Source organism: Anomaloglossus baeobatrachus, chromosome 3 (genome assembly GCF_048569485.1).
Source record: "Anomaloglossus baeobatrachus isolate aAnoBae1 chromosome 3, aAnoBae1.hap1, whole genome shotgun sequence".
Taxonomy (NCBI): domain Eukaryota; kingdom Metazoa; phylum Chordata; class Amphibia; order Anura; family Aromobatidae; genus Anomaloglossus; species Anomaloglossus baeobatrachus.
In genome coordinates this window covers 368050604-368077369 of record NC_134355.1, presented here as the reverse complement: position 1 = coordinate 368077369, position 26766 = coordinate 368050604, and the positions used below count along the sequence as shown (strand labels likewise).

General features: G+C 50.5%; 1 protein-coding gene across 1 annotated transcript in view; it reads right to left on the bottom strand.

Annotated features, from left to right (window-relative positions):
• The window catches only part of SYNCRIP (synaptotagmin binding cytoplasmic RNA interacting protein), a 113441-nt gene that overhangs the window by 59465 nt on the left and 27210 nt on the right, over nt 1-26766 (bottom strand). Inside the window, 4 exon segments of the mRNA XM_075340156.1 lie at nt 4656-4791; nt 6224-6400; nt 20427-20540; nt 23514-23621. Of these exon segments, the coding sequence (XP_075196271.1) occupies nt 4656-4791; nt 6224-6400; nt 20427-20540; nt 23514-23621 (535 nt within the window).

Below are 26766 nucleotides of genomic sequence, written 5' to 3'. Positions count from 1 at the left end.
TCTCGCTGCTCGAGTATGAAACTCCATGCCAAGATACGTTAGCGACTGTGACGGTGACAGATTCGACTTTGGAAAGTTGATGATCCATCCGAACGTCTGTAGAGTCTCCAGCGTAGCATGTAGACTGAGTTGGCATGCCTCTTGAGAGGGTGCCTTGACAAGTAGATCGTCTAGGTAAGGGATCACCGAGTGTCCCTGAGAGTGCAAGACTGCTACCACCGCCGCCATGACCTTGGTGAAGACCCGGGGGGCTGTCGCCAGACCGAATGGCAGAGCTACGAATTGAAGATGGTCGTTTCCTATCACAAAACGTAGAAAACGTTGATGTTCTGTAGCAATTGGCACGTGGAGATAAGCATCTTTGATGTCTATTGAGGCAAGGAAGTCTCCTTGAGACATTGAGGCAACGACAGAGCGGAGGGTTTCCATCCGGAACCGTCTGGCGTGCACATGTTTGTTGAGCAGCTTTAGATCCAGAACAGGACGGAACGAGCCGTCCTTTTTTGGAACCACAAAGAGATTGGAGTAAAACCCTCGCCCTTGTTCCTGAGGCGGTACAGGAACCACTACTCCTTCCGCTCTTAGGGAGTCCACCGCCTGCAGCAGGGCATCTGCTCGGTCTGGATGTGGGGAGGTTCTGAAGAACCGAGCTGGAGGACGAGAACTGAACTCGATTCTGTACCCGCGAGACAAAATGTCTGTCACCCACCGGTCTTTGACCTGTGACGTCCAAATGTCGGAAAAGCGGGAGAGCCTGCCCCCAACCGGAGATGCGGAGGGGGGGGGCTGGAAGTCATGAGGTAGCCGCTTTGGAAGCGGTTCCTCCATTTGCTTTCTTGGGGCGTGCGTGAGCCCGCCAGGAATCTGAGACTCTTTGCGTCCTCTGAGTCCCTTTGGACGAGGAGAATTGTGTCTTGCCCGAACCTCGAAAGGACTGAAACCTCTGCTGCCATTTTTTCTGCTGAGGTTTGCTTGATCTGGGCTGGGGTAAGGAAGAGTCTTTACCCTTGGACTGTTTAATGATGTCAGCCAATGGCTCGCCAAAGAGTCTATCTCTAGATAAAGGCAAGCTGGTTAAACATTTTTTGGAACCAGCATCTGCTTTCCAGTCCTTTAACCACAAGGCTCTGCGCAAAACTACCGAATTGGCGGACGCCATTGAGGTGCGGCTGGTAGATTCTAGGACCGCATTGATAGCGTAAGACGCAAACGCAGACATCTGCGAGGTAAGGGACGCCACTTGCGGCGCCGCTGGATGTATGATAGCATCCACTTTTGCTAAACCAGCTGAAATAGCTTGGAGTGCCCATACGGCTGCGAATGCTGGAGCAAACGACGCGCCGATAGCTTCATAGACAGATTTTAACCAAAGGTCCATCTGTCTGTCATTGGCATCCTTAAGTGAAGCGCCATCCTCCACTGCAACTATGGATCTAGCTGCAAGTTTGGAAATCGGGGGGTCTACCTTTGGACACTGGGTCCAGCGCTTGACCACATCAGGGGGGAAAGGAAAACGTGTATCCTTAGAACGTTTAGAGAAACGCCTTTCTGGATGAGCGTCGTGTTTCTGGATTGATTCTCTGAAGTCAGAGTGATCCAAGAAAGCACTCAATTTACGCTTGGGATAGAGGAAACGAAACTTCTCCTGCTCTGCAGCTGCCTCCTCTGCAGAAGGAGCTGGGGGAGAAATATCCAACAGTCTATTAATGGCTGAGATAAGATCGTTTACCATGGCGTCCCCATCCGGGGTATCCAGATTGAGAGGGGTTCCAGGATAAGACTCCTGATCACTCTCTTCAGACGCATCACAGGGCGACTGATTGCGCTGAGACCCTGAGCAGTGTGATGACGTTGAGGGTCTTTCCCAGCGAGCTCGCTTAGGGTGGCTGGGGCTATCATCTGAGTCATAATACTCAGCCTGGGAAGCCGGGGACCCCCTTGCAGTCTGGGCTAATTCCAACTGAGGGGGATTAGAGGACAGAGACCTCGCCGTGTCCATAGACTGAGCCCCAGTCATGGATTGCAAAGTTTCAAGGATCTTTGCCATAGTCACAGACATTCCATCAGCAAAAACTGCAAAGTCTGTCCCTGACACCGGGGCAGGACTTACAAGCGTCTCAGCCTGGGTCACTACCCCTCCGGACTCCGGCTGGCGAAGCAGCACCGGATCTGAGCATTGCACACAATGGGGGTCTTTGGAACCTGCTGGTAGAGCAGCCCCACATGCAGCACACGCAGTGTACACAGCCCTAGCCTTGGCAGCCTTGCGTTTTGTGGATGACATGTTGCTGCCTCCTCAGAGCGATCTGGGGTATCCAGCCAGGAAGCGACCTTACAGTGCCAGAAATAACTAAATATATATATCTGGTGACACAGTACACCAATACACACTGAGGCACTAGAGGGGCCAGCTGAAATGCCGCTTACCGCCCGCTTAAGAGCGGGTGTGTGGTCGCCAAAAGCCCCCTAGTCCAGGTCTCCCAGAGCCTTGCGTCCTTCCTCCAGCCAGACTGCATGTAATGGCTGCCGGCGTCCTGGGAGAGGAGGGGGGGCGGGCCCTGGGCGTTCCTGACTAAGAGCGGGAAGCCTGCTTCCCTCTGTGCCTAGTGAGAGGGCTGGAGCATGTAAATCAGGCTCCAGCCCTCGTCGCTGCTGCGAAACAGCGTCTCTCCCCTACCCTGATTGACAGGGTGGGGGGCGGGAACGAAGCGGAGCTAGGCCGCAAAAGCCGGGGACTGGATTTATAAACGCCGCCGCCGTAAAAGCGCGGTCGGCGTGTCCCCGGCGCACTACAAGTCACAGCAGCGCCGCCGGTCCAGTGGGGGTCGGCGCTGCGTTCCCACAACACAAAGTCCCCCCAGTAAACTGTAGGAACACTAACTCCAACGTTACGGTCCCCGGCGCACTACAACACCCAGCCAGCCCGGAGTGTGTCTGTGCCTGCTGGGGACACAGAGTACCTGTATGATGCAGGGCCATGTCCCTGATTGTACTCCTGCTCCGTATCCATCAGGTGTTATGGGTCTGTGGATGGAGCCCGGCGTCAGAGCTTAGAGGCCGGCAGGATCCCACTTCCACAGAGCCCTACAAGGGGATGTGGAAGGAAAACAGCATGTGGGGCTCCAGCCCCTGTACCAGCAATAGGTACCTCAACCTTACAACACCATCCACGGGTGAGAAGGGAGCATGCTGGGGGCCCTATATGGGCCCTCTTTTCTTCCATCCGAAATAGTCAGCAGCTACTGCTGACTAAAATCTGTGGAGCCATGCGTGGATGTCTGACCTCCTTCGCACAAAGCTTGAAAACTGGAGAACCCGTGATACCACGGGGGGGTATAGCCAGAAGGGGAGGGGCCTTGCACTTTTTAGTGTAGTGCTTTGTGTGGCCTCCGGAGGGCAGTAGCTATACCCCAATCGGCTGGGTCTCCCAATAGAGCGCTGAAGAAATAATTTATTTTGGTGGACGTCATGTCTCTTTTACAAAGTCTTTATGCTACCAAATTGTCTCTCCAGGACTGGAGACAAACTCTAGCGCAGCGCCACCTATTGGACGTAGCGATCCTAAAAGTTAAATGTGGATTTTTAACAATCCTTTACATATAACTTAGGATATATATGCCAGATCAGAATCTCAATTTGCAGACACGGTGTTTCGGGGTGCTTGCCCCTCGTCAGTGCAAAGTATGGGGTGTCTGATCTGGCTCATGAGAAGCTTTGTGAGGACCACGGGGGAACACTATTCTCCTTATGGAGACTTTGCAAGCCAGTCTGGCTGCCAGTAAGGTAAGGGGACGTATAGCTGCCATGACACCAGTAACTTCAACACCCCCTATATTTCTGTTAACAGGTGACAGACAAGAGTGGGGACTTGTTTTTTTGTCAGTTGAGAGGAGCCTTTATTGGTGGCACTTTGGATCAGTACACATGTATCCAGTGCTCAACGCTGAGCACTTACATCAGGGTTTCCATCTAAATATCTGAAACATGAAGCTGAAGCAGAGACGTACCTATTTACTAATGAAGCAGTAGGAGTTTCTCCAGACTCCGTTTGGTCTCTGTTTAGTGGTGTCCGGCTTTTCACAAGTGCACAAACCTGTGGTGGACTGAGCTTTTGTGCACGCATAAAAAAGGCACAGCACTGGATCATAGGCCAGAGTCCACAGTTACTCCCTCTCCCTGTTTAAAGGAAATCTTCTGTCAGGGGTTCGGTCTGTCACGTATTTCAGAAATTCACACGGAAACTCTGATGTAAGTGCTTAGTGAAGAATGCAGGCCAAATGTGAGCTGAGCCTCACTGTCTAACAGGCTTGCATATCTGGCTGACCTAGGAGAACATCATGACACCCTCGGGCTGCCATGCCAACGATCAGGCCCTTGTGAATACAGGGGCCTCGATCGAACGTGAAAAAGAGGCATTTAGGAGGTTAAACAGGCAGTCATGCAAGCCAAACTATTGCTGGCGATCGCACAGGCACAGCTCCTGAGCCTACATAATCGACAGTACTTAACCATACGTCATAGGTTGTTAAGGGGGTTAATGAGTTCACACTGTTCCAATTCTAATATCTCAAAAAGGAGCTGAGACAACTGGTCAGTCGATAAACACCAGACAATTATATAGCGCCCTAGTATTCCAAATCTGATTAATCACTTACCGGTGACTTTACTAAATTCTTCAACAATTTGTTCCTTTGTTTTACTTTTTGGAATAGACCCAACAAAAAGTCTATTATTGGCAACAGAGATGCAAACACCAATATGCTTTCCTGATCGAATTTCATGGTTGTTGTACTGTAAAAATTAAAGTAGATAAGGCTGAATAGATAGATTTAACATTTACAGGCCAAACGATATTTTTGTTGAAAAGATTTGTCCCCCATCCACTTGATAAACATACAAACTTAAGCGGATCCCAAACCACTAGCCAAAACATTATGAATTGGGCAATAATTGAATTCTACCCCCACTCCAGACTGCGGTGAAGAACTCCTCTTACCCTTTACTGCTAAATTAAAACTATGAGAGTTATGGAGACATGTCAACAAGCATACTGGATCTATTGGATAAGCTATCCAAAAATACAGAAGGCCCATAAACTGGCCTATGTTTTGGCCATTTATGGCTTATCCATGGTCTGTTGGCTCCTGTATTTTTGCCACTTTTTTTTCACTCCATGATGGAATAAACAAGTCTTCTCAAATATCTGCATTGCTGGACGCTTTCTAAGTTTGACATGAAGAGATACTAGCAAGGCAGAAGTCTATGCAAATAGCAAATCTGCAACACACTAGCTCTGAGCTGTTTTTGGTTATTTTTTTTTTGGCTACAAGGAGCTATTGGATAAGCTGTTTGCTATGGGAGTTTAAAGGGAACCAAACATCAGGATTTTCATGTACAAGGTGCAGCCAGAGCAGTACTGGCACTTTCAGGCACAGTGTGTACATGCCAGCAGGGGGCAGCTCGGGTGTTTAGTCAGTGAAATCCAACTTTATAAAGTTTGAAAATTCGTGCACTTTTTGATTGACCTGTGCACCTCTCTCCTAATGTCCGGGCGTGATGAAAATCCTGATGTTTGGTTCCCTTTAAACCACTCCCATAGCAAACAGATTGGCCATATTTCAAACAAATGTTTCACTTGCTCTCCTAGAAGTAGAAGAGTTCAACCGTTCATCAAAACTGACTGTGCATGAGGAAATTCCTGTATACCCTGAAGCTGTTAGACATGTTGCCCATGTGGTTACTGCTTTCCCACCAACCCAAGTTAGTGTAGAGAGGTGGTTCTCTAGCCTTAAAATTATTAGGTCAGATTTGAGGTCATCGATGAAGGATCTAATGGAGGAGATACCATTTTTCAGAATCCAAATAAACGGGCACAGCCCCGCTCATAACTAAAGTACTGAGCAAGGCCACCCTCTAGTCAAGGTTCTGGCCAGTAGTACGCATATTGCATACTCGTGGCCATGTGACTGCCATTCCCGACTCGGAAACCCTTGGTCACAGTCCGTGCAACATGAGAATTGATAAGTCTACAGTCACAGAGTAACTGCAGAACCTTGGATTTAGAGCAGACCACCGCTTATAACAGCCATCTTTGTAAGTAAAGTACATATTATTGAACAGTGCATTCAGACGTTTCTTCTCACCAAAACAAGAATTGCAACTTAAGTGGTATGTCAAAGAAAACACACACACACACGCAAACGTAAATTAATATAACACTTACCAACTTAACAGCCTCCTGGGCAGCCTCTTTTGTACAAAAGGTCACAAAAGCATAGCCTCTATTTAAACCAGTTAAAGGATCCATCATTAAACGAAGATCCCAAATTGGCCCAGCCTTTTCAAATAGTGGAACAAGCTCATCTTCAAACAGATCTCTAGGAATTTTGCCCACAAATATCTAAAATGATAAACAGTACATTAATAATGGAAATAGAAAATTAAAAAAAAAAAAAAATAGCATGTGAAACACAGCCTCTTTAGGAAAATACCACTGTGGTTTTTGATGCAGTTACTTTTTAGCTAAAACAAAAAAAACGGATTTTTGTGTACTCCCCGTAAAATCGTTTTCTCTTAGCCATCATTGGGGGACACAGGACCATGGGTGTTATGCTGGAGGACACTAAGGAGGACACTAAGTAGATGCAAAAGCATAGCTCCTCATCTACAGTATACACCCCCTGGCCGGGTCAGGCAACCTCAGTTTTAGTACACAAGCAGGAGGAGGAAGAAAAAAAAAAAAAAAAAAAACAAACAGTAAAAACTTACCTCAACAGAGGAACATGAGAAAAAAAAAATAATAATGAGTCATAACCAAATAAGGTACTGAGAGAGCCAAGGCCCAACAGGGCAACAGGGTGGGTGCTGTGTCCCCCAATGATGGCTAAGAGAAAACGATTTTACGGTGAGTACACAAAAATCCGTTTTTCTCTGACGCCTCATTGGGGGATACAGGACCATGGGACGTCCTAAAGCAGTCCATGGGTGGGAAACATAAAAGAAGACAACACAACCCAAGGACTAGGAACCAGTCCCAGACAGCCTGGAGCGCCTACTGAGAGAGGTGCTCTACTGCCGTTTGCAGAATTTTCCTACCCAGATTTCCCTCGCGTTGAAACCTGGGTATGGACTCTGTAATGCTTTGAAAACGTATGTAGGCTAGACCAGGTCGCAGCCTTACACACCTGTTCCACTGAAGCCTGATGCCGAATGGCCCACGAAGCGCCAACTGCTCGCGTGGAATGAGCCCGCAGCCCACTAGGAATGGGCTTGAGTTGCAAGCGGTTGACTTCCTGGATCGCAGAGCGAATCCAGCGAGCCAGCGTCGCCTTTGAAGCTGCCTGTCCCTTCTTAGGCCCCTCAGGAATGATGAACAAAGAGTCCGTTTTCCTAAAGGGGGCTGTCCTGGATATGTAATATCTGAGAGCTCTGACGAGGTCTAACGAATGCAGAGACCTTTCCACCCTATGAACCGGGTGTGGACAAAAGGAAGGCAGAACAATGTCCTCGTTCAAATGAAATGGGGTAAGAACCTTTGGAAGGAAATCCAGAAGGGGGCGCAGAACCACCTTGTCCTGGTGAAAGATCAGAAAAGGCTCGCGGCAAGAGAGTGCTGCCAGCTCCGAAACCTGTCTGATGGACGTAATTGAAACTAAGAATGTTACCTTCCAGGACAGAAGAGCAAGGGAGGATTCCTTGAGGGGTTCAAAGGGAGACCTCTGGAGACCGTCTAGAACGAGGTTGAGGTCCCATGGTTCCAGCGGCCGTTTGTACGGGGGAACTAGATGGGAAACGCCCTGGAGGAAGGTCTTGACTTGCGGTTTTTGAGCCAGGCGGCATTGGTAGAAGATTGAGAGCGCTGAGACCTGCCCTTTAAGGGAACTGAGAGCCAACCCCGCTTGCAAGCCAGACTGTAGAAAGTCGAGAATTCTGGGGATGGCCAGAGGCATAGGCTGGACGTTAGTTTCCCTGCACCATGAAAGGAAGATTTTCCACGTACGGTGGTAAATGCGGGATGAAGCAGGCTTTCAGGCGCTGATCATGGTGGCAATAACCTTGGGGGAGAATCCCGCTCTTGTTAATACCCAGGTCTCAATGGCCATGCCGTCAGCTTCAGGGCTCTTGAGTTCTGATAGGAAATGGGCCCTTGGGTCAGCAAGTCTGGGATGTCTGGAAGGCGCCACGGTGCGTCTGTGAGCATTTGTACTAATTCGGCGTACCAGGCGCGCCTGGGCCAGTCCGGTGCCATCAGAATCACCGGGACTCCCTCTGCCTTGATCTTCCTGATTACCCGCAGCAGCAGGGGTAGAGGTGGAAATATGTAAGGCAGGCGGAAGTAGTGCCAGGAGCAGACTAGGGCATCCGCGCCGATGGACTGCGGGTCGCGTGACCTGGCTATGAACGCGGGTACCTTTGCATTCAACCTTGAGGCCATTAGGTCCACGTCTGGTGTGCCCCAGCGAGTGCAGATGTGTAGAAACACATCTGGGTGGAGAAACCATTCTCCGGCAGCCAGGCCATGGCAACCTAGAAAGTCTGCTGCCCAGTTCTCTACCCCCGGTATGTGTACCGCTGATATCACTGATCCCATCGATTCGGCCCAGCTGAGGATCTTGTGGGCCTCGAGATAAGCCGCTTTGCTGCGGGTGCCCCCCTGCCGATTGATATAGGCTACAGCTGTTGCATTGTCCGATTGGACTCGAATCTGACGACCCGCTAGCAGAGTGCAGAACGCTCTGAGCACGAGGAAGATCGCGCAGAGTTCCAGGATGTTGATGGGAAGGAAAGACTCCTGGGGCGTCCAACGTCCTTGAGCAGTGTGGTGCCGGTACACTGCTCCCCAGCCTAGGAGGCTGGCGTCCGTGGTCAGGACCAGCCAGTTGACTGGGAGAAAAGATCTCCCCTTCGATAGGGATGAGGACCGAAGCCACCAGCGGAGTGCGTACCTGACTGAAGGCGTCAGGTGAAGATGTCTGTCCAAGGAGAAGGGGCTCTTATCCCAGGCCGCTAGAAGGGCTAGCTGTAGTGGGCGGAGGTGCAGTTGAGCAAAGGGTACTGCTTCCATAGCTGCCACCATCCTGCCAAGCACTTTCATGCTGAATCGAATTGAGCGAGACGGAGGACGTAGAAGGCAGCGTACCGCTCGTTGAAGAGCGAACGCCTTGTCCTGAGGGAGAAGGATCAAGCCCCGACGGGTGTCCAGGGACATGCCCAGGAAGGTGATGGATCGTGATGGGATTGGGGATGATTTGTCCAGATTCACTAGCCACCCTAAGCGGGATAGGGTGTCCACAGTGATCTGTACGCTGGTTGAGCAGTCGCGGAAGGAGGGGGCCTTGATGAGGAGGTCGTCCAAGTAAGGGAGAACGACTACTCCCCTGGCGTGAAGGACGCTCATGGCGGCCATGACTTTGGTGAAGACCCTTGGTGCGGTGGCAAGGCCGAAGGGTAGAGCTACGAATTGAAAGTGGGAGTCCTGAATTGCGAAGCGGAGGAGCTTTTGGTGATCTGGGGCAATGGGTATGTGCAGGTACGCGTCCTTGATGTCTATGGAGGCGAGGAATTCCCCTTCGACCATGGATGCAATAATGGACCTTAGGGACTCCATTCTGAATCTCCATACGTGCACGTTTGTTTAGGTGTTTGAGGTCCAGGACGGGTCGAACTGACCCATCCTTTTTGGGGACCACAGAGAGGTTGGAATAAAAACACCCGAACTTCTCGTCGTCTGGGACAGGTATTATCACTCCTGCTGTTAGAATCGACTCGGGGGTCGGGTCCGAAATTCTATGTGGTAACCGGAAGACACAAGGTCTCCCACCCATTTGTCGTCTGAGGCGGCAGCCCAGATGTGTTGAAAGAGCCGCAGTCGACCTCCTGAGTGCGTCTGAGTACGTCTTCCGGGGCGCCGAAGGAGTCATGAGGGGGGAAAACGTCGTGGCCGAGTCTCCCTAGTCCTGGACTGTTTCGGTCTAGGCTGCCATGACGAAGTGGGTTTCGGGGAGAGCTGAGAAGGTCGGTCCCTGCGTAGTCCGCGGCTGGTGGCGGGGACAGCACGGGATGTCAACCAACCAAATGAGTTCCGAAAGAAGCGGAACGAGGACTGTGGACGTCTGGTGAAGGACGTCCTGGACTTCAGCTGAGGGAGGGAGGTACTCTTTCCTCCCGTGGCGTCAGAAATGAGCTTGTCCAGACGTTCGCCAAACAATAGGTCTGGAAAAAAGGGAAGGCCCGTGAGAGACTTCTTGGAGGCAGAGTCCGCTCGCCATTGTCTGAGCCAGAGAGCTCTACGGATGGCCATGGTATTTGAGGCGGCAAACGCTGCGCAGGTAGCAGCGTATATGGAGGCCTGGATTAGGTACTCCGCCGCAGCGGCAATTTGAGCTGTTACCTCTGTGAAGGTATGAGTGAACTGGGATTCCTCAAGCGAAGTGTTAAGGGATTCTGCCCAGACCGAGAGCGCCTTTGCGACCCACACATAGGCAAAGGAGGGCGGAGAGGGAGGAACCCGCAGACTCAAAAGCAGAGCAGGCGAGGTGCTCCACCTGTCTGTCGGGTCCTTAATGGAAGAACCATCGGGCAAAGACAGGAGCGTCTTTGTGGTAAGGCGGGAGACCGGAGGGGGGGGGGGGGGGGGGGAGTCGACCGAGGGCGGATCGGCCCAGCCCTTAGGGGCAGGTGAGGCAAAAGGGTACCGGGACTCCATGAGTTTTCGGTTACCGAAGCGCCTGTCAGGCTTCTCCCTTTGCTTTGTGAGGATATCCTGAAACTCTGGGTGATCAGCGAAAACCTTTTGGGGTTTCCTTGCCCTCTTAAAGGAGACTGCATGGTCAGTGGTAGTGGATGGGGGATCCTCCACATGCAGAGTTTGGTTGATTGCTGCTATAAGGGAGTCTATTGCCGTTTGATCATCTGGGGGTGATGAAACCAAGGAATCCTCTTGGTACAAACCGCATTCTCCCTCCTACAGCTCTTCAGAAGCCGTGGAGCGTGTGGGAGAGCCTGCCCTGTGTGGTCCCGAGGGAGAGCCCGCTGGAGACACCCGGCCGTGTGCTCTTTTCCTGATCCCTGCAACCGGTGAAGCATGTGCCCGGATTACCTCAGAAGGATCCTCCATAGGGGTATCCTCAGGCTGCGTTCCGTCCAGGGACCCAGAAGGGTGTGGAGGACGACATTGCATAGCCAGAACCAGGTTCTGTGACAGCTTTTCCATGGATTGGGACAGAAACTGTACCCATTCCGGTGGGCTGGGGGCCCTAGGCTCTGGGCCGGTGGTGGCAGGGGGGGGGGGGTCTTGGGGGGATATAGGGGCACAGGACTCACAAAGAGAAGAGGTGGCTCAGCGTGGCAGGCAGTGCAGGCTGAATAATAGACTATGTGGGCCTTAGTACTCTTAGTGCCCTTAGATTTCTGCATGTTCCTAATAGGAGTATGCCAGGAGGGGGAGCAATGCTCAGCAGAGCTACAATTGAAGCAAGCACCTCACCAGAATCAGCCGATGGCCCTGTCCTCAGGAAGGATTAAGCTCTATGAAGATCTTCGCACGCTTTCCTAGGGGGGCGGGACTTATCACAGCCGCGGGGGGCGGGGCTCTAGCGCTAAAAGAGCGGGAAGATGAGTCAGTGTGCCCCCCCCCCTGCTGTGGGTAGTAAAAAAAAAACAAAAAAAAAACAAACGGCGGGAAGGGAGCTTCTGAGTTTTCCTCCCTCTCCCTACAGTCAGCACACAGCTTGTCACCGGTGGTTATCAGCCGGCTTTTCTGCTAGAGCAAATAAACAGAGCAGATAATAAACAGCGAGTCCCTGAGCCCTGGGCCCTCCCCCCTGCCACCGGGAAATTATCTGCAAGACTTTCTGCAAACAGCAGAACTTCCCCCTCCTCCAGCCAGCAAGCTAGAGAAAGTTAACACTGTGCAGGATCCTTGCACATAAATACTGTAAATGTCCTGGGAGACTTCCCTGCAGCGACTTTTCTCCCTTTGTCTGGGAAACCAGTCAGGGGGGGATCTCACCTTAAAACACTGCTTTCCAGGCAGTGAAAATAGCAGAGTCAGCTTGCTGTGTCGGTGTCATATTCAACTCAGAGCCTGCAGAGAGGGGCTGAGGAACTGGGCTATAGGGCACAGGCCTCTACCCTGGGCTTTGGAAAATCGGTGTCTGTGAAACCCGTCGTCCAGCCCAGGATCCAGCGTCGCAGGAGGGGGTACGTGGAGACGACACTCCACGTTCCCGCCCGTTGATGGTAGTGGGAGATCGGTCCCAAAAGGAAACCGTCGCCCTCAAAAAATAACAAACCTTGAATGGAAGTGCCTCCTACAGACACTAAGGTAAAACTGAGGTTGCCTGGCCCGGTCAGGGGGTGTATACTGCAGAGGAGGAGCTATGCTTTTGCATCTACTTAGTGTCCTCCTATGGATAGGCAGCATAACACCCATGGTCCTGTGTCCCCCAATGAGGCGTCAGAGAAAGGTGGAGTTAGAAGATATTAGAAATATAAAGTATAACATATTTGTGAATCTTGCTGGAGATTAACTTCTGGCTTTGCGTCAAATGACTATTAAAATTTCCAGAGGTCTTTTTCCAAAAAGCACTGTGTAAAAACTGCCATCTCCTCTCAGGCTTTGGCTTGCAGGACCTGTGGTGAGGTCATACCCATTTGACCATAAGGGGCGAGCATACAGAAAGAAGGGAATTTTGTTACTTACCGTAAATTCCTTTTCTTCTAGCTCTTATTGGGAGACCCAGACGATTGGGTGTATAGCACTGCCTCCGGAGGCCACACAAAGCAATTACACTAAAAAGTGTAAGGCCCCTCCCCTTCTGGCTATACACCCCCAGTGGGATCACTGGCTCACCAGTTTTAGTGCAAAAGCAAGAAGGAGGAAAGCCAATAACTGGTTTAAACAAATTCTCTCCGAGTAACATCGGAGAACTGAAAACCGTTCACATGAACAACATGTGTACCCGCAAACAAACCAAAAATCCCGAAGGACAACAGGGCGGGTGCTGGGTCTCCCAATAAGAGCTAGAAGAAGAAGGGAATTTTGTTACTTACCGTAAATTCCTTTTCTTCTAGCTCTTATTGGGAGACCCAGACGATTGGGGTATAGCTACTGCCCTCTGGAGGCCACACAAAGCACTACATTAAAAGTGCAAGGCCCCTCCCCCTCTGGCTATACCCCCCCCGTGGTATCACGGGTTCTCCAGTTTTAGTGCCAAAGCAAGAAGGAGGAAGCCAATAACTGGTTTAAACAAATTAACTCCGAATAACATCGGAGAACTGAAAAACCGTTCAACATGAACAACATGTGTACCCGCAAACAACAAAAAAACATCCCGAAGGACAACAGGGCGGGTGCTGGGTCTCCCAATAAGAGCTAGAAGAAAAGGAATTTACGGTAAGTAACAAAATTCCCTTCTTCTTCAGCGCTCTATTGGGAGACCCAGACGATTGGGACGTCCAAAAGCTGTCCCTGGGTGGGTAAAGAAATACCTCATGTTAGAGCTGCAAAACAGCCCTCCCCTACGGGGGTGTCACTGCCGCCTGCAGGACTCTTCTACCTAAGCTGGCATCCGCCGAAGCATAGGTATGCACCTGATAATGCTTGGTGAAAGTGTGCAGACTGGACCAGGTAGCTGCCTGGCACACCTGTTGAGCCGAAGCCTGGTGACGTAATGCCCAGGACGCACCCACGGCTCTGGTTGAGTGGGCTTTTAGCCCTGAAGGAACCGGAAGCCCCGCAGAACGGTAGGCCTCTAGAATTGGTTCTTTGATCCATCGAGCCAGGGTGGCTTTAGAAGCCTGCAACCCCTTGCGCGTGCGTTTTGAGGATGGCATGTTGTTGCTTCCACAGAGGGATCTGGGAGATGCAGCCAGAAGCGACCTCACAGTGCAAGAAATACAATATCTCTATATCCTACACAGTACACCGATACACCGTGAGGCACTAGAGGGACCAGCACAGAAAAATCGCTTACCGCCCGCTTAAAAAGCGGGTGTGTGGTCGCCAGATAGCCCCTAGTCCAGGTCTCCCAGAGCCTTGCGTCCTTCCTCCAGCCAGACTGCATGTAATGGCTGCCGGCGTCCTGAAAGAGAAGGGGGGCGGGCCCTGGGCGTTCCTGGCTAAGAGCGGGAAGCCTGCTTCCCTCTGTGCCTAGTGTGAGGGCTGGAGCATGTAAATCAGGCTCCAGCCCTCGTCGCTGCTAGCGAACAGCGTCTCTCCCCTACCCTGAATGACAGGGTGGGGGCGGGAACGAATCGGAGCTGCCGGCGTCCTAGGCCCAAAAAGCCGGGGACTCAATTTATAACCGCCGCCGCCGTAAAAGCGCGGACGGCGGATCCCCGGCGCACCACAAGTCACAGCAGCGCCGCCCGGTCCAGAGGGGGTCGGCGCTGCGTTCCCATACACAAAAAATCCCCCAGTAATCTGTAGGGACACTAACTCCAACGTTGCGGTCCCCGGCGCACTACAACACCCAGCCAGCCCGGAGTGTGTCTGTGCCTGCCAGGGACACAGAGTACCTGTATGATGCAGGGCCTGTCCCTGATCGTACTCCTGCTCCGTCTCCATCAGGTTCTAATGGGTCTGTGGATGGAGCCCGGCGTCAGAGCTGAGAGGCCGGCAGGATCCCACTTCCACAGAGCCCTACCAGGGGATGTGGAAGGAAAACAGCATGTCAGGCTCCAGCCCTGTACCAGCAATAGGTACCTCAACCTTACAACACCATCCAGGGGTGAGAAGGGAGCATGCTGGGGACACTATATGTGTCCTCTTTTCTTCCATCCGAAATAGTCAGCAGCTACTGCTGACTAAAATCTGTGGAGCTATGCATGGAATGTCTGACCTCCTTCGCACACAAAGCTAAAACTGGAGAACCCGTGATACCACGGGGGGGGTATAGCCAGAGGGGGAGGGGCCTTGCACTTTTAATGTAGTGCTTTGTGTGGCCTCCAGAGGGCAGTAGCTATACCCCAATCGTCTGGGTCTCCCAATAGAGCGCTGAAGAAAAGGAATTTACGGTAAGTAACAAAATTCCCTTCTTCTTCGGCGCTCTATTGGGAGACCCAGACGATTGGGACGTCCAAAAGCTGTCCCTGGGTGGGTAAAGAAATACCTCATGTTAGAGCTGCAAGACAGCCCTCCCCTACGGGGAGGCAACTGCCGCCTGCAGGACTCTTCTACCTAGGCTGGCGTCCGCCGAAGCATAGGTATGCACCTGATAATGTTTGGTGAAAGTGTGCAGACTCGACCAGGTAGCTGCCTGGCACACCTGTTGAGCCGTAGCCTGGTGTCGCAATGCCCAGGACGCACCCACGGCTCTGGTAGAATGGGCCTTCAGCCCTGATGGAACCGGAAGCCCAGCAGAACGGTAGGCTTCAAGAATTGGTTCTTTGATCCATCGAGCCAGGGTGGCCTTAGAAGCCTGCGACCCTTTGCGCTTACCAGCGACAAGGACAAAGAGTGCATCCGAACGGCGCAAGGGCGCCGTGCGGGAAATGTAGATTCTGAGTGCTCTCACCAGATCTAACAAATGTAAATCCTTCTCATACCGATGAACTGCATGAGGACAAAACGAAGGCAAAGAGATATCCTGATTAAGATGAAAAGAGGATACCACCTTCGGGAGAAACTCCTGAATGGGGCGCAGCACAACCTTGTCCTGGTGGAAGACCAGGAAGGGAGCCTTGGATGATAGTGCTGCCAGCTCAGACACTCTCCGAAGAGATGTGATCGCTACCAGAAAAGCCACTTTCTGTGATAGTCTAGAAAGTGAAACCTCCCTCAGAGGCTCGAAGGGCGGCTTCTGGAGGGCAACTAGTACCCTGTTCAGATCCCATGGATCTAACGGCCTCTTGTACGGGGGTACGATATGGCAAACCCCCTGTAGGAACGTGCGCACCTTAGGAAGGCGTGCCAAACGCCTCTGAAAAAAGACAGATAGCGCCGAGACCTGACCTTTAAGGGAGCCGAGCGACAAACCTTTTTCTAACCCAGATTGCAGGAAAGAAAGAAAGGTAGGCAATGCAAATGGCCAGGGAGACACTCCCTGAGCAGAGGACCAGGATAAGAATATCCTCCACGTTCTGTGGTAGATCTTAGCGGACGTGGGCTTCCTAGCCTGTCTCATGGTGGCAACGACCCCTTGGGACAATCCTGAAGACGCTAGGATCCAGGACTCAATGGCCACACAGTCAGGTTCAGGGCCGCAGAATTCCGATGGAAAAACGGCCCTTGGGACAGTAAGTCTGGTCGGTCTGATAGTGCTCACGGTTGGCCGACCGTGAGCTGCCACAGATCCGGATACCACGCCCTCCTCGGCCAGTCTGGGGCGACAAGTATGACGCGGCTGCAATCGGATCTGATCTTGCGTAGCACTCTGGGCAAGAGTGCCAGAGGTGGAAACACATAAGGGAGCCGGAATTGCGACCAATCTTGCACTAGGGCGTCTGCCGCCAGCGCTCTTTGATCGCGAGACCGTGCCATGAAGGTTGGGACCTTGTTGTTGTGCCGTGACGCCATTAGGTCGACGTCCGGCACCCCCCAGCGGCGACAGATTTCCTGAAACACGTCTGGGTGAAGGGACCATTCCCCTGCGTCCATGCCCTGGCGACTGAGGAAGTCTGCTTCCCAGTTTTCTACGCCGGGGATGTGAACTGCGGATATGGTGGAGGCTGTGGCTTCCACCCACATCAGAATCCGCCGGACTTCCTGGAAGGCTTGCCGACTGCGTGTCCCCCCTTGGTGGTTGATGTATGCCACCGCTGTGGAGTTGTCCGACTGAATTCGGATCTGCCTTCCTTCCAGCCACTGCTGGAAGGCTAGTAGGGCAAGATACACTGCTCTGATTTCCAGAACATTGATCTGAAGGGTGGACTCCTGCTGAGTCCACGTACCCTGAGCCCTGTGGTGGAGAAAGACTGCTCCCCACCCTGACAGACTCGCGTCTGTCGTGACCACCGCCCAAGACGGTGGTAGGAAGGATCTTCCCTGTGATAATGAGGTGGGAAGAAGCCACCACTGCAGAGAGTCCTTGGCCGTCTGGGAAAGGGAGACTTTCCTGTCCAGGGATGTTGACTTCCCGTCCCATTGGCGGAGAATGTCCCATTGAAGTGGACGCAGATGAAACTGCGCAAACGGAACCGCCTCTATTGCCGCCACCATCTTCCCGAGGAAGTGCATGAGGCGTCTTAAGGAGTGCGACTGACTTTGAAGGAGAGCCTGCACCCCAGTTTGTAGAGACCTCTGCTTGTCCAGCGGAAGCTTCACTATCGCTGAGAGAGTATGAAACTCCATGCCAAGATACGTTAGTGATTGGGTCGGTGACAGATTTGACTTTGGGAAGTTGATGATCCACCCGAACGCCTGGAGAGTCTCCAGTGCAACATTCAGGCTGAGTTGGCATGCCTCTTGAGAGGGTGCCTTGACCAGTAGATCGTCCAAGTAAGGGATCACAGAGTGTCCGTGAGAGTGCAAGACTGCTACCACTGCCGCCATGATCTTGGTGAACACCCGAGGGGCTGTCGCCAGACCAAATGGCAGAGCTACGAACTGAAGATGGTCGTCTCCTATCACGAAGCGTAGAAAGCGTTGGTGCTCTGTAGCAATCGGCACGTGGAGATAAGCATCTTTGATGTCTATTGATGCTAGGAAATCTCCTTGAGACATTGAGGCAATGACTGAGCGGAGGGATTCCATCCGGAACCGCCTGGCGTTCACATGCTTGTTGAGCAGTTTTAGGTCCAGAACAGGACGGAAGGAGCCGTCCTTTTTTGGAACCACAAAGAGATTGGAGTAAAATCCTCGCCCCCGTTCCTGAGGGGGGACCGGGATCACGACTCCTTCTGCTCTTAGAGAGTCCACCGCCTGCAGCAGGGCATCTGCTCGGTTGGGGTGTGGGGAGGTTCTGAAGAACCGAAGTGGAGGCCGAGAACTGAACTCGATTCTGTACCCGCGAGACAAAATGTCTGTTACCCACCGGTCTTTGACCTGTGACAGCCAAATGTCGCAAAAGCGGGAGAGCCTGCCACCGACCGAGGATGCGGAGGGAGGAGGCCGAAAGTCATGAGGTAGCCGCTTTGGAAGCGGTTCCTCCATTTGCTTTCCTGGGGCGTGAGTGAGCCCGCCAGGAATCTGAGCTCCCTTGTTCTTTCTGAGTCCTTTTGGACGAGGAGAATTGGGCCTTGCCCGAGCCTCGAAAGGACCGAAACCTCGACTGCCACTTTTTCTGTTGAGGTTTACTTGCTCTGGGCTGTGGTAAGGAAGAGTCCTTACCCTTGGACTGTTTTATGATTTCAGCCAATGGCTCACCAAACAGTCTGTCTCTAGATAATGGCAAGCTGGTTAAGCATTTTTTGGAACCAGCATCTGCTTTCCAGTCCTTTAACCACAAGGCTCTGCGCAAAACCACAGAATTGGCGGACGCCATAGCGGTACGGCTCGTAGATTCTAGGACAGCATTGATAGCATAGGTCGCAAACGCAGACATTTGCGAAGTTAGGGACGCCACTTGCGGCACTGCTGGATGTATGATAGCATCCACCTGTGCTAAACCAGCTGAAATAGCTTGGAGTGCCCACACGGCCGCGAATGCTGGAGCAAACGACGCGCCGATAGCTTCATAGACAGATTTCAACCAAAGGTCCATCTGTCTGTCATTGGCATCTTTAAGTGAAGCCCCATCTTCCATTGCAACTATGGATCTAGCTGCCAGCCTGGAGATTGGGGGGTCCACCTTTGGACACTGGGTCCAGCGTTTGACCACGTCAGGGGGAAAAGGATAACGGGTATCCTTAGAACGTTTAGAGAAACGCTTGTCTGGATGAGCGTCGTGTTTCTGGATCGATTCTCTGAAGTCAGAGTGGTCCAAAAAAGCACTTAATTTACGCTTGGGATACAGGAAATGGAACTTCTCCTGCTGTGCAGCTGCCTCCTCTGCAGAAGGGGCTGGGGGAGAAATATCCAACAGTCTATTAATTGCCGATATAAGGTCATTAACCATGGCGTCACCATCAGGGGCATCCAGATTGAGAGGGGCCCCCCCCCTCTCCACAAGGACGCCGGCAGCCATTACACATGCGGTCTGGCTGGGGAGAGGCAGCGGGCCCTGGGCGTATACAGACGAAGAGCGGGAAGCCTGCTTCCCACTGTGCCTAGTGAGAGGGCTGGAGCATGTAAATAAAGCTCCAGCCCTCGGCGCTGCCTATTGAGCAGCGTCTCTCCCCTACCCTGATTGACAGGGTGGGGGCGGGAACGAAGCGGCGCTAGGCCGCAGAAGCCGGGAGCTAAAGTTAGAAGCGCCGCCGCCGTAAAAGCGCGGTCGGCGCAAAGCCCCCGGCGCACCACAAGTCGCAGCTGCGCCGCCGCTCCAGGAGCGGTCGGCGCAGTAGTTCCCAACATGTAACGTCACTCAGCAAAGCTGCAGTGACCTAACCCCAGCGCACAGCGCTACTGTCCCCGGCGCACTATAACGCTCAGCAAGCCTTGAGAGTGTCCGTGCCTGCCGGGGACACAGAGTACCTGAAAGTTGCAGGGCCTTGTCCCTGAACGGCACTCCCGCTCCAAATCCAGCAGGTTCTCTGGGTCTGTGGATGGAGCCCGGCCCCAGGGCTTGGGGGCCGGCAAGATCCCACTTCCACAGAGCCCTCCAGGGGATGTGGAAGGAAAACAGCATGTGGGCTCCAGCCTCTGTACCAGCAATAGGTACCTCAACCTTACAAGCACCACCGCGGGTGAGAAGGGAGCATGCTGGGGGCCCCATATGGGCCCTCTTTTCTTCCATCCGATATAGCCAGCAGCTACTGCTGACTACAAACAGTGGAGCTATGCGTGGATGTCTGACCTCCTTCGCACAAAGCAGAAAACTGGTGAGCCAGTGATCCCACTGGGGGTGTATAGCCAGAAGGGGAGGGGCCTTACACTTTTTAGTGTAATTGCTTTGTGTGGCCTCCGGAGGCAGTGCTATACACCCAATCGTCTGGGTCTCCCAATAGAGCGCCGAAGAAAATGTTGCTTCCTGATATCTTTTTTGGCTGAGGCCCCGTCCCTTCTGGACACATTGGTATGATCTCACCACAGGTCCTGCAATCAATTGTATAATACGTATGCTAATTCTCACAGGGGGAGGGGATAACTAAGAATACCACCTCAGATATTATCTGATTCTCAGCTGCTGTCACTCAAGAAGCGCTGCAGCTTTTATAAACTTTACTTTCTTGGATTTTAAAACTTAAACATTTGAGCTTATCACTAAAGGTATGTAGAGAATCAGCCTGATAGTGCTAGTATAGCATTGGCTTTAGCTTATATACAAAAATCCTGGTGATTGGTTCCCTTTAAAGAATGACCCCTCAAAAAAGAAAAACTGCAGCATAATAAAAGTCATCAAAAGCTCATCGTGGGAACGTAGACGAAAACACTTTTTTTGTACCTCGGTGCCAACAGAAGGCTGATGTCCTGAGTGAACTGTGCTTGGGGGTGGACCACCATATTTTCTTTGACCAGTTGTCACATCTAGAGTATATCCTGTCCTTTCTAGAAGCGCCTAAAATAAATTAAATGGTAAATGAAAATACTATAACAGATTGAGAGATAATTAACTATCTTTTCCCACCAAAATATGGAATGGCATTTAAAAGGGCTGAGCTACTGTAACAAAAAAACCTTCACGTTTCATGTTGCAGTGGTGTCATAACAATTTCTTATAGTATGGGACCACCTGGTGTGTAAATGGTATATCAATAAACAGGTTCAGCTAATCTTTCCTGCAGTGAACAGACAGTCAATGCACAGAAACCTGGAAGTCATACCTTGACCTGAACATTACTATATACACTGTGTTACACTTTGTAAGAAAGTGTCAAAACACTTCATTGGACTTTTTTCACGAGGATGTAAATTGCATGTGAAATGTAATGGTGGGCCAATCCTGTACACATAGCCATTAGTGGCAACCAAACTCCACATGACTGTACACACCTGGCCAAATTCCCAATGAGCAAACACATAAGTGTGCATTATGTAGATAAACCTTGTCTTTCTACGTAATTTGTGGAAGGCAGTTCCTTGCTCATGCCACATGTCATGTTAAATAGCCTGCTTCGGTTGTTCTGTTTGCAGTTGTTCACAATATGGCTAGTACAGCTTAAAATGAACCTGTGACACAAACTGAGGTCCAATCTGAATGATATAGGGTAGGATAAGCTAAGCAGATTGATATATAAAAGGGGTGTGTGTGTGTGTGTGTGGGGGGGGTTACATCGATTGTCCTCATTTTGGGATACTCCTCATGAACCTCTGGCTACCATTGAGGAAGGAGGGGGGGGAAGGGACGCAAACGCGTTGGGAAGCGTTTGTAGCGATAAGCTAAGTGTCTGCCATTGAGCACATGCTTCTTCATTTATATTTCAATATATTTAATGTTTATACACTGAGGATGTGCGGTATCTAATGCACCAAGTGTCTGACTGACATCACTTATTTGAGGTCTGTGACCAATACATGATATATCAGAATGTCCCTACAGTGGAACCTTGGTTAATGAGGATAATCCGTTCTGGGAGTGAGCTTGTTAACCAAGTTACTCGTTCAGCAAAGAAAGATTTCCCATAGGAAATCATTGCAATGCAGACAATTCGTTCCACAACTTGTTAAATGTCCCATCCTGGTCCCCTATTGTGCGCCGTTCCACAAATGTATAAACACACACACACTATGCTAACCTTACCTTCCGTTCCATCGCTGGTCTCCTGGGATTTGCTGTTCACTAGTACGGGCTGTGTATTGGGCTACCATCGCGACGACGGAGGAACTTCCGCACCCAGAGCGCTGACGTCAAAGGCAGGAGCAGCTTGCCTCTGATTGGTCAGCGCACTGCCTTTGAGTAGCGGCCGACAGTGGAAGTTCCTGCCTCGTCGCTTGCCGATACACAGCCTATACCGGCGAACTACAGGACCCAGGAGGCCGGCGATGGAACGCCAGCCTCCTGGATCTTGTAGTTCGCCGCGAGGATTCCTCCCTCGTTGCGATGTACCGGCAAACTACAAGAACCATGAGACCGGCGATGGAACGGAAGGTAAGGTGAGCATAATACTGTATGTGTGTGCGTGTTTGTGCGTGCTTGTGTGTGTTTGTGTGGACTGCAAGAGCGGGTTAGAGCGCGGTGGATGTACGGAACCGGAAGTGTGTGTGGTGAGTGTTTTGTTCGTACAGCAAAGCTTTCTCGTAAACAGTTACAAATTTACAGAAAGCTTTGCTTGTTAAGCGAAATACTGGGTTACTCATTAAGCGAGGTTCCACTGTATTTGGTTTATTTATGAACTAACTGATTTTGGTTATTATGGTCATGCTCCCATAATGGTTTTTTCTGAGACTGTAATATCGTCTGTACACCTATTTTTATGCAGTTCATTAATATTTGTTCTACTGACGTAATTGCATCTACCCCCAGACTGCTCAATAATATTGTTATCTATTTGAAGGAAGAATTGGTAAACTGGAGGGGATCCGGTGACCCTACCCTTAGGAGAGCAGCATTTATAAATTGGCCAGTGTAGGGAAAGGAGGGTCAGTCTTCGGTGAGCGGGGCCACCAGTTCATACTACCTAGGGTGCCAACCTCGCGGCTAGGAAGGGAAATACTAGGAGAAATTGCCCTGGGTCCCTCCCCTCTATGCGTGTATACATTATATCATATGTGATTGTATATGTTGTATTCACACGGGTGTGTGTCAGTATATGTATTTTATTTGAAAGAAATAAAATTTAGTTTTAAAGGGTATTTTTTGGTTTACGGTTTCAGAGAGATACCCTGATTTATATCTATATGGTATACCCTCGTCAATCAAGGCAGGAGGCAGCAAGTATAGACCAACACCCATAAGACCAGACCAATTAACATAAGGTGCAGAGAAAAAAAAAAAAAAATATATATATATACATACAACCCCTGGCAAAAATGATGGAATCACCTGGCTCTGAGGATGTTCATTCAGTTGTTTACTTTTGTTTAAAAAAAAAGCACATCACAGACATGGCACAAAACTAAAGTCATTTCAAATGGCAACTTTCTGGCTTTAAGAAACACTAAAAAAAAAAAAAAATCATGAAAACAATGTGCTAGCGAGTAACTGTTACTTTTCAAGACCAAACGGGATTATGGAATCACTCAATTCGGAGGCCACGGGAGAAGTTAAACAATAGGGCAATTTCTCATTGATTTTTTTTTTTTTTTTTTTTTTTTAAAGAAAAATATGGGAATGTTCAGGTAAGAATAGCTACTGACTTGGGTTTTCCATTCAAAGTGTTTCCCCCACTGTTAAAGCTGGAATACAGTCACTGCCAAAAATGTATGGCTCCATGACTTAAATACAGGGTGTAGAGGGGGCAGTGCTTGATCAGCAAGGGTGCTGGTACAAGCCACCAATATTCCAATACTATAGTCAGAAGTATATACAAACATTTTTACATAGCCAAAAGGTGAAATAAATAGGTTTTATAAATAAATAAAACACACTTGCCTTTATTTTGGATTCATCTGGTCCTTTACTAGAATCCGCAACTTTGGTCCCTTGTTTCTCTCGCTGCCTGTAAGTCTTCATGACTCCACATAAAAAGGCACTTTTATTCTATAAGATCAATAAAATGAAAGCAAAATTTAGATTTAGCACATACAGGAGGGATAAATTAAAAAAAAAAAAAAAAAAAAAAAAAAAAAAAGTATTACGATTAGGCTAATTAAGATGTAAAAAGGTGCACATGTGCATTACAGGTACGCAGAAAATGAAATCACCTGCACATAAAACATGTTTTGGCAGGGAAAAAAACATGCATTTTTTAGTGCGTTTGCATGGTTTTTTTTCACATTTTTTTGTGCGTTTTTTTTTTAGTCATGGCTCTTGTGGGGGGACCCAGCTCTCATTGCTAGGAGCACTGCACACACCTCTCCCAGCAGTTTAATCCCCTTAATGCTGTGATCAGTGCGATTGCAGCATTCAGGAGGCAGGGAGAGGAATTGCTTACCTTTCTCTGGCGATCAGGTCCCTGTAATGTGATCACAGGAACCAGATTGCTGCCATGGTAACCATGGCTCGTCAGCATGACGACCCCTGGTTACTGAGGTACGGATCGCCTCACAGACCAGGGCACCTACGTAACCGAAGTTCTGTGCAGTTAGATCCCGTGGTAAGGGCCACAAGATCAAAAGATGTCTACTGATACTGGCTATGTGGCGTAGGTGCAGGGAACCCTGGTGACAGCACAAGGTGAGCAGAGTTCATGCTGGCATAGCTGCAGGAAACCCCAGTGATCTGCCAGCATGAACTCTGTTTACCTTGGTGCAGGAAACCCCAGTGATGTCACAAGATAAACAGGGTTCATGCTGGCAGATCACCAGGGCTTGCTGCAGCTACGCCAGCATTAACTCTGTTCACCTTGTGACATCACTGGGGCTTCCTGCACCTAGGCCACATAGCCAGCCCCAGCAGATATTTTCTCTCTGGAGCAGTAAAGACCGCAAAATGAGGGACTGGCTGCAGGGAACCCCAGTGATGTCAAAAAAGCATATAAATACGCACAAAAAAAAAAAAAAAGCACCAAGTGCATTACACATGCAGTTTTTTTCCTGCGTTTTTCACTGACTCCACTGAAGTCAATTGGTAAAAGAAAAAAATGCAGAAACAATTGACATGCTGCTTTGTTCAGCAACAGAAACTGCAAGGGAAAAAAAAAGCAACATGGGCACAGCAAGTCAAGATTTTCATAAACTTTGCTGGGATGCTTTTTCCTTGCGTTTATGGATTAAAGAAGGGAATTTTGTTTACTTACCGTAAATTCCTTTTCTTCTAGCTCTAATTGGGAGACCCAGACAATTGGGTGTATAGGCTATGCCTCCGGAGGCCGCACAAAGTAATACACTCAAAAGTGTTAAGCCCCTCCCCTTCTGCCTATACACCCCCCGTGCTCCCACGGGCTCCTCAGTTTTGGTGCAAAAGCAAGAAGGAGGAAAAATAATTATAAACTGGTTTAAAGTAACTTCAATCCGAAGGAATATCGGAGAACTGAAACCATTCAACATGAACAACATGTGTACACAAAAAAACAGGGGCGGGTGCTGGGTCTCCCAATTAGAGCTAGAAGAAAAGGAATTTACGGTAAGTAAACAAAATTCCCTTCTTCTTTGTCGCTCTATTGGGAGACCCAGACAATTGGGACGTCCAAAAGCAGTCCCTGGGTGGGTAAAATAATACCTCGTAAGAGAGCCGTAAAACGGCCCTTTCCTACAGGTGGGCAACCGCCGCCTGAAGGACTCGTCTACCTAGGCTGGCATCCGCCGAAGCATAGGTATGCACCTGATAGTGTTTCGTGAAAGTGTGCAGGCTCGACCAGGTAGCCGCCTGACACACCTGCTGAGCCGTAGCCTGGTGCCTCAAAGCCCAGGACGCGCCCACGGCTCTGGTAGAATGGGCCTTCAGCCCTGAGGGAACCGGAAGCCCAGCCGAACGGTAAGCTTCGATAATTGGCTCCTTGATCCACCGAGCCAGGGTTGATTTGGAAGCCTGTGACCCTTTACGCTGGCCAGCGACAAGGACAAAGAGTGCATCCGAGCGGCGCAGGGGCGCCGTACGAGAAATGTAGAGTCTGAGTGCTCTCACCAAATCTAACAAGTGCAAATCCTTTTCACATTGGTGAACTGGATGAGGATAAAAAGAAGGTAAGGAAATATCCTGATTGAGATGAAAGGGGGATACCACCTTAGGGAGAAATTCCGGAACCGGACGTAGAACCACCTTGTCCTGGTGAAACACCAGGAAAGGGGCTTTGCACGACAACGCTGCTAGCTCAGACACTCTCCGAAGTGAAGTGACTGCTACTAGAAAAACCACTTTCTGCGAAAGGCGTGAGAGGGAAATATCTCTCATTGGCTCGAATGGTGGTTTCTGAAGAACCATCAGAACCCTGTTTAGATCCCAGGGTTCTAACGGCCGCTTGTAAGGTGGAACTATGTGACAAACCCCCTGCAGGAACGTGCGTACCTGTGGAAGTCTGGCTAGGCGCTTCTGGAAAAACACAGAGAGCGCTGAGACTTGTCCCTTAAGGGAGCCGAGCGACAAACCCTTTTCCAGTCCAGATTGAAGGAAGGACAGAAAAGTGGGTAATGCAAATGGCCAGGGAGAAAAACCCTGAGCAGAGCACCACGACAGGAAAATTTTCCACGTCCTGTGATAGATCTTGGCGGACGTTGGTTTCCTAGCCTGTCTCATAGTGGCAATGACGTCTTGAGATAACCATGAAGACGCTAGGATCCAGGACTCAATGGCCACACAGTCAAGTTGAGGGCCGCAGAATTCAGATGGAAAAACGGCCCTTGAGATAGCAAGTCTGGCCGGTCTGGTAGTGCCCACGGTTGGCCGACCGTGAGATGCCACAGATCCGGGTACCACGACCGCCTCGGCCAGTCTGGAGCGACGAGGATGACGCGGCGGCAGTCGGCCCTGATCTTGCGTAACACTCTGGGCAACAGTGCCAGCGGAGGAAACACATAAGGGAGCTGAAACTGCGACCAATCCTGAACTAAGGCGTCTGCCGCCAGAGCTCTGGGATCTTGAGACCGTGCCATGAACGTCGGTACCTTGTTGTTGTGCCGGGACGCCATGAGGTCGACGTCCGGCACCCCCCAGCGGCAACAGATCTCCTGAAACACGTCCGGGTGAAGGGACCATTCCCCTGCGTCCATGCCCTGGCAACTGAGATAATCTGCTTCCCAGTTTTCCA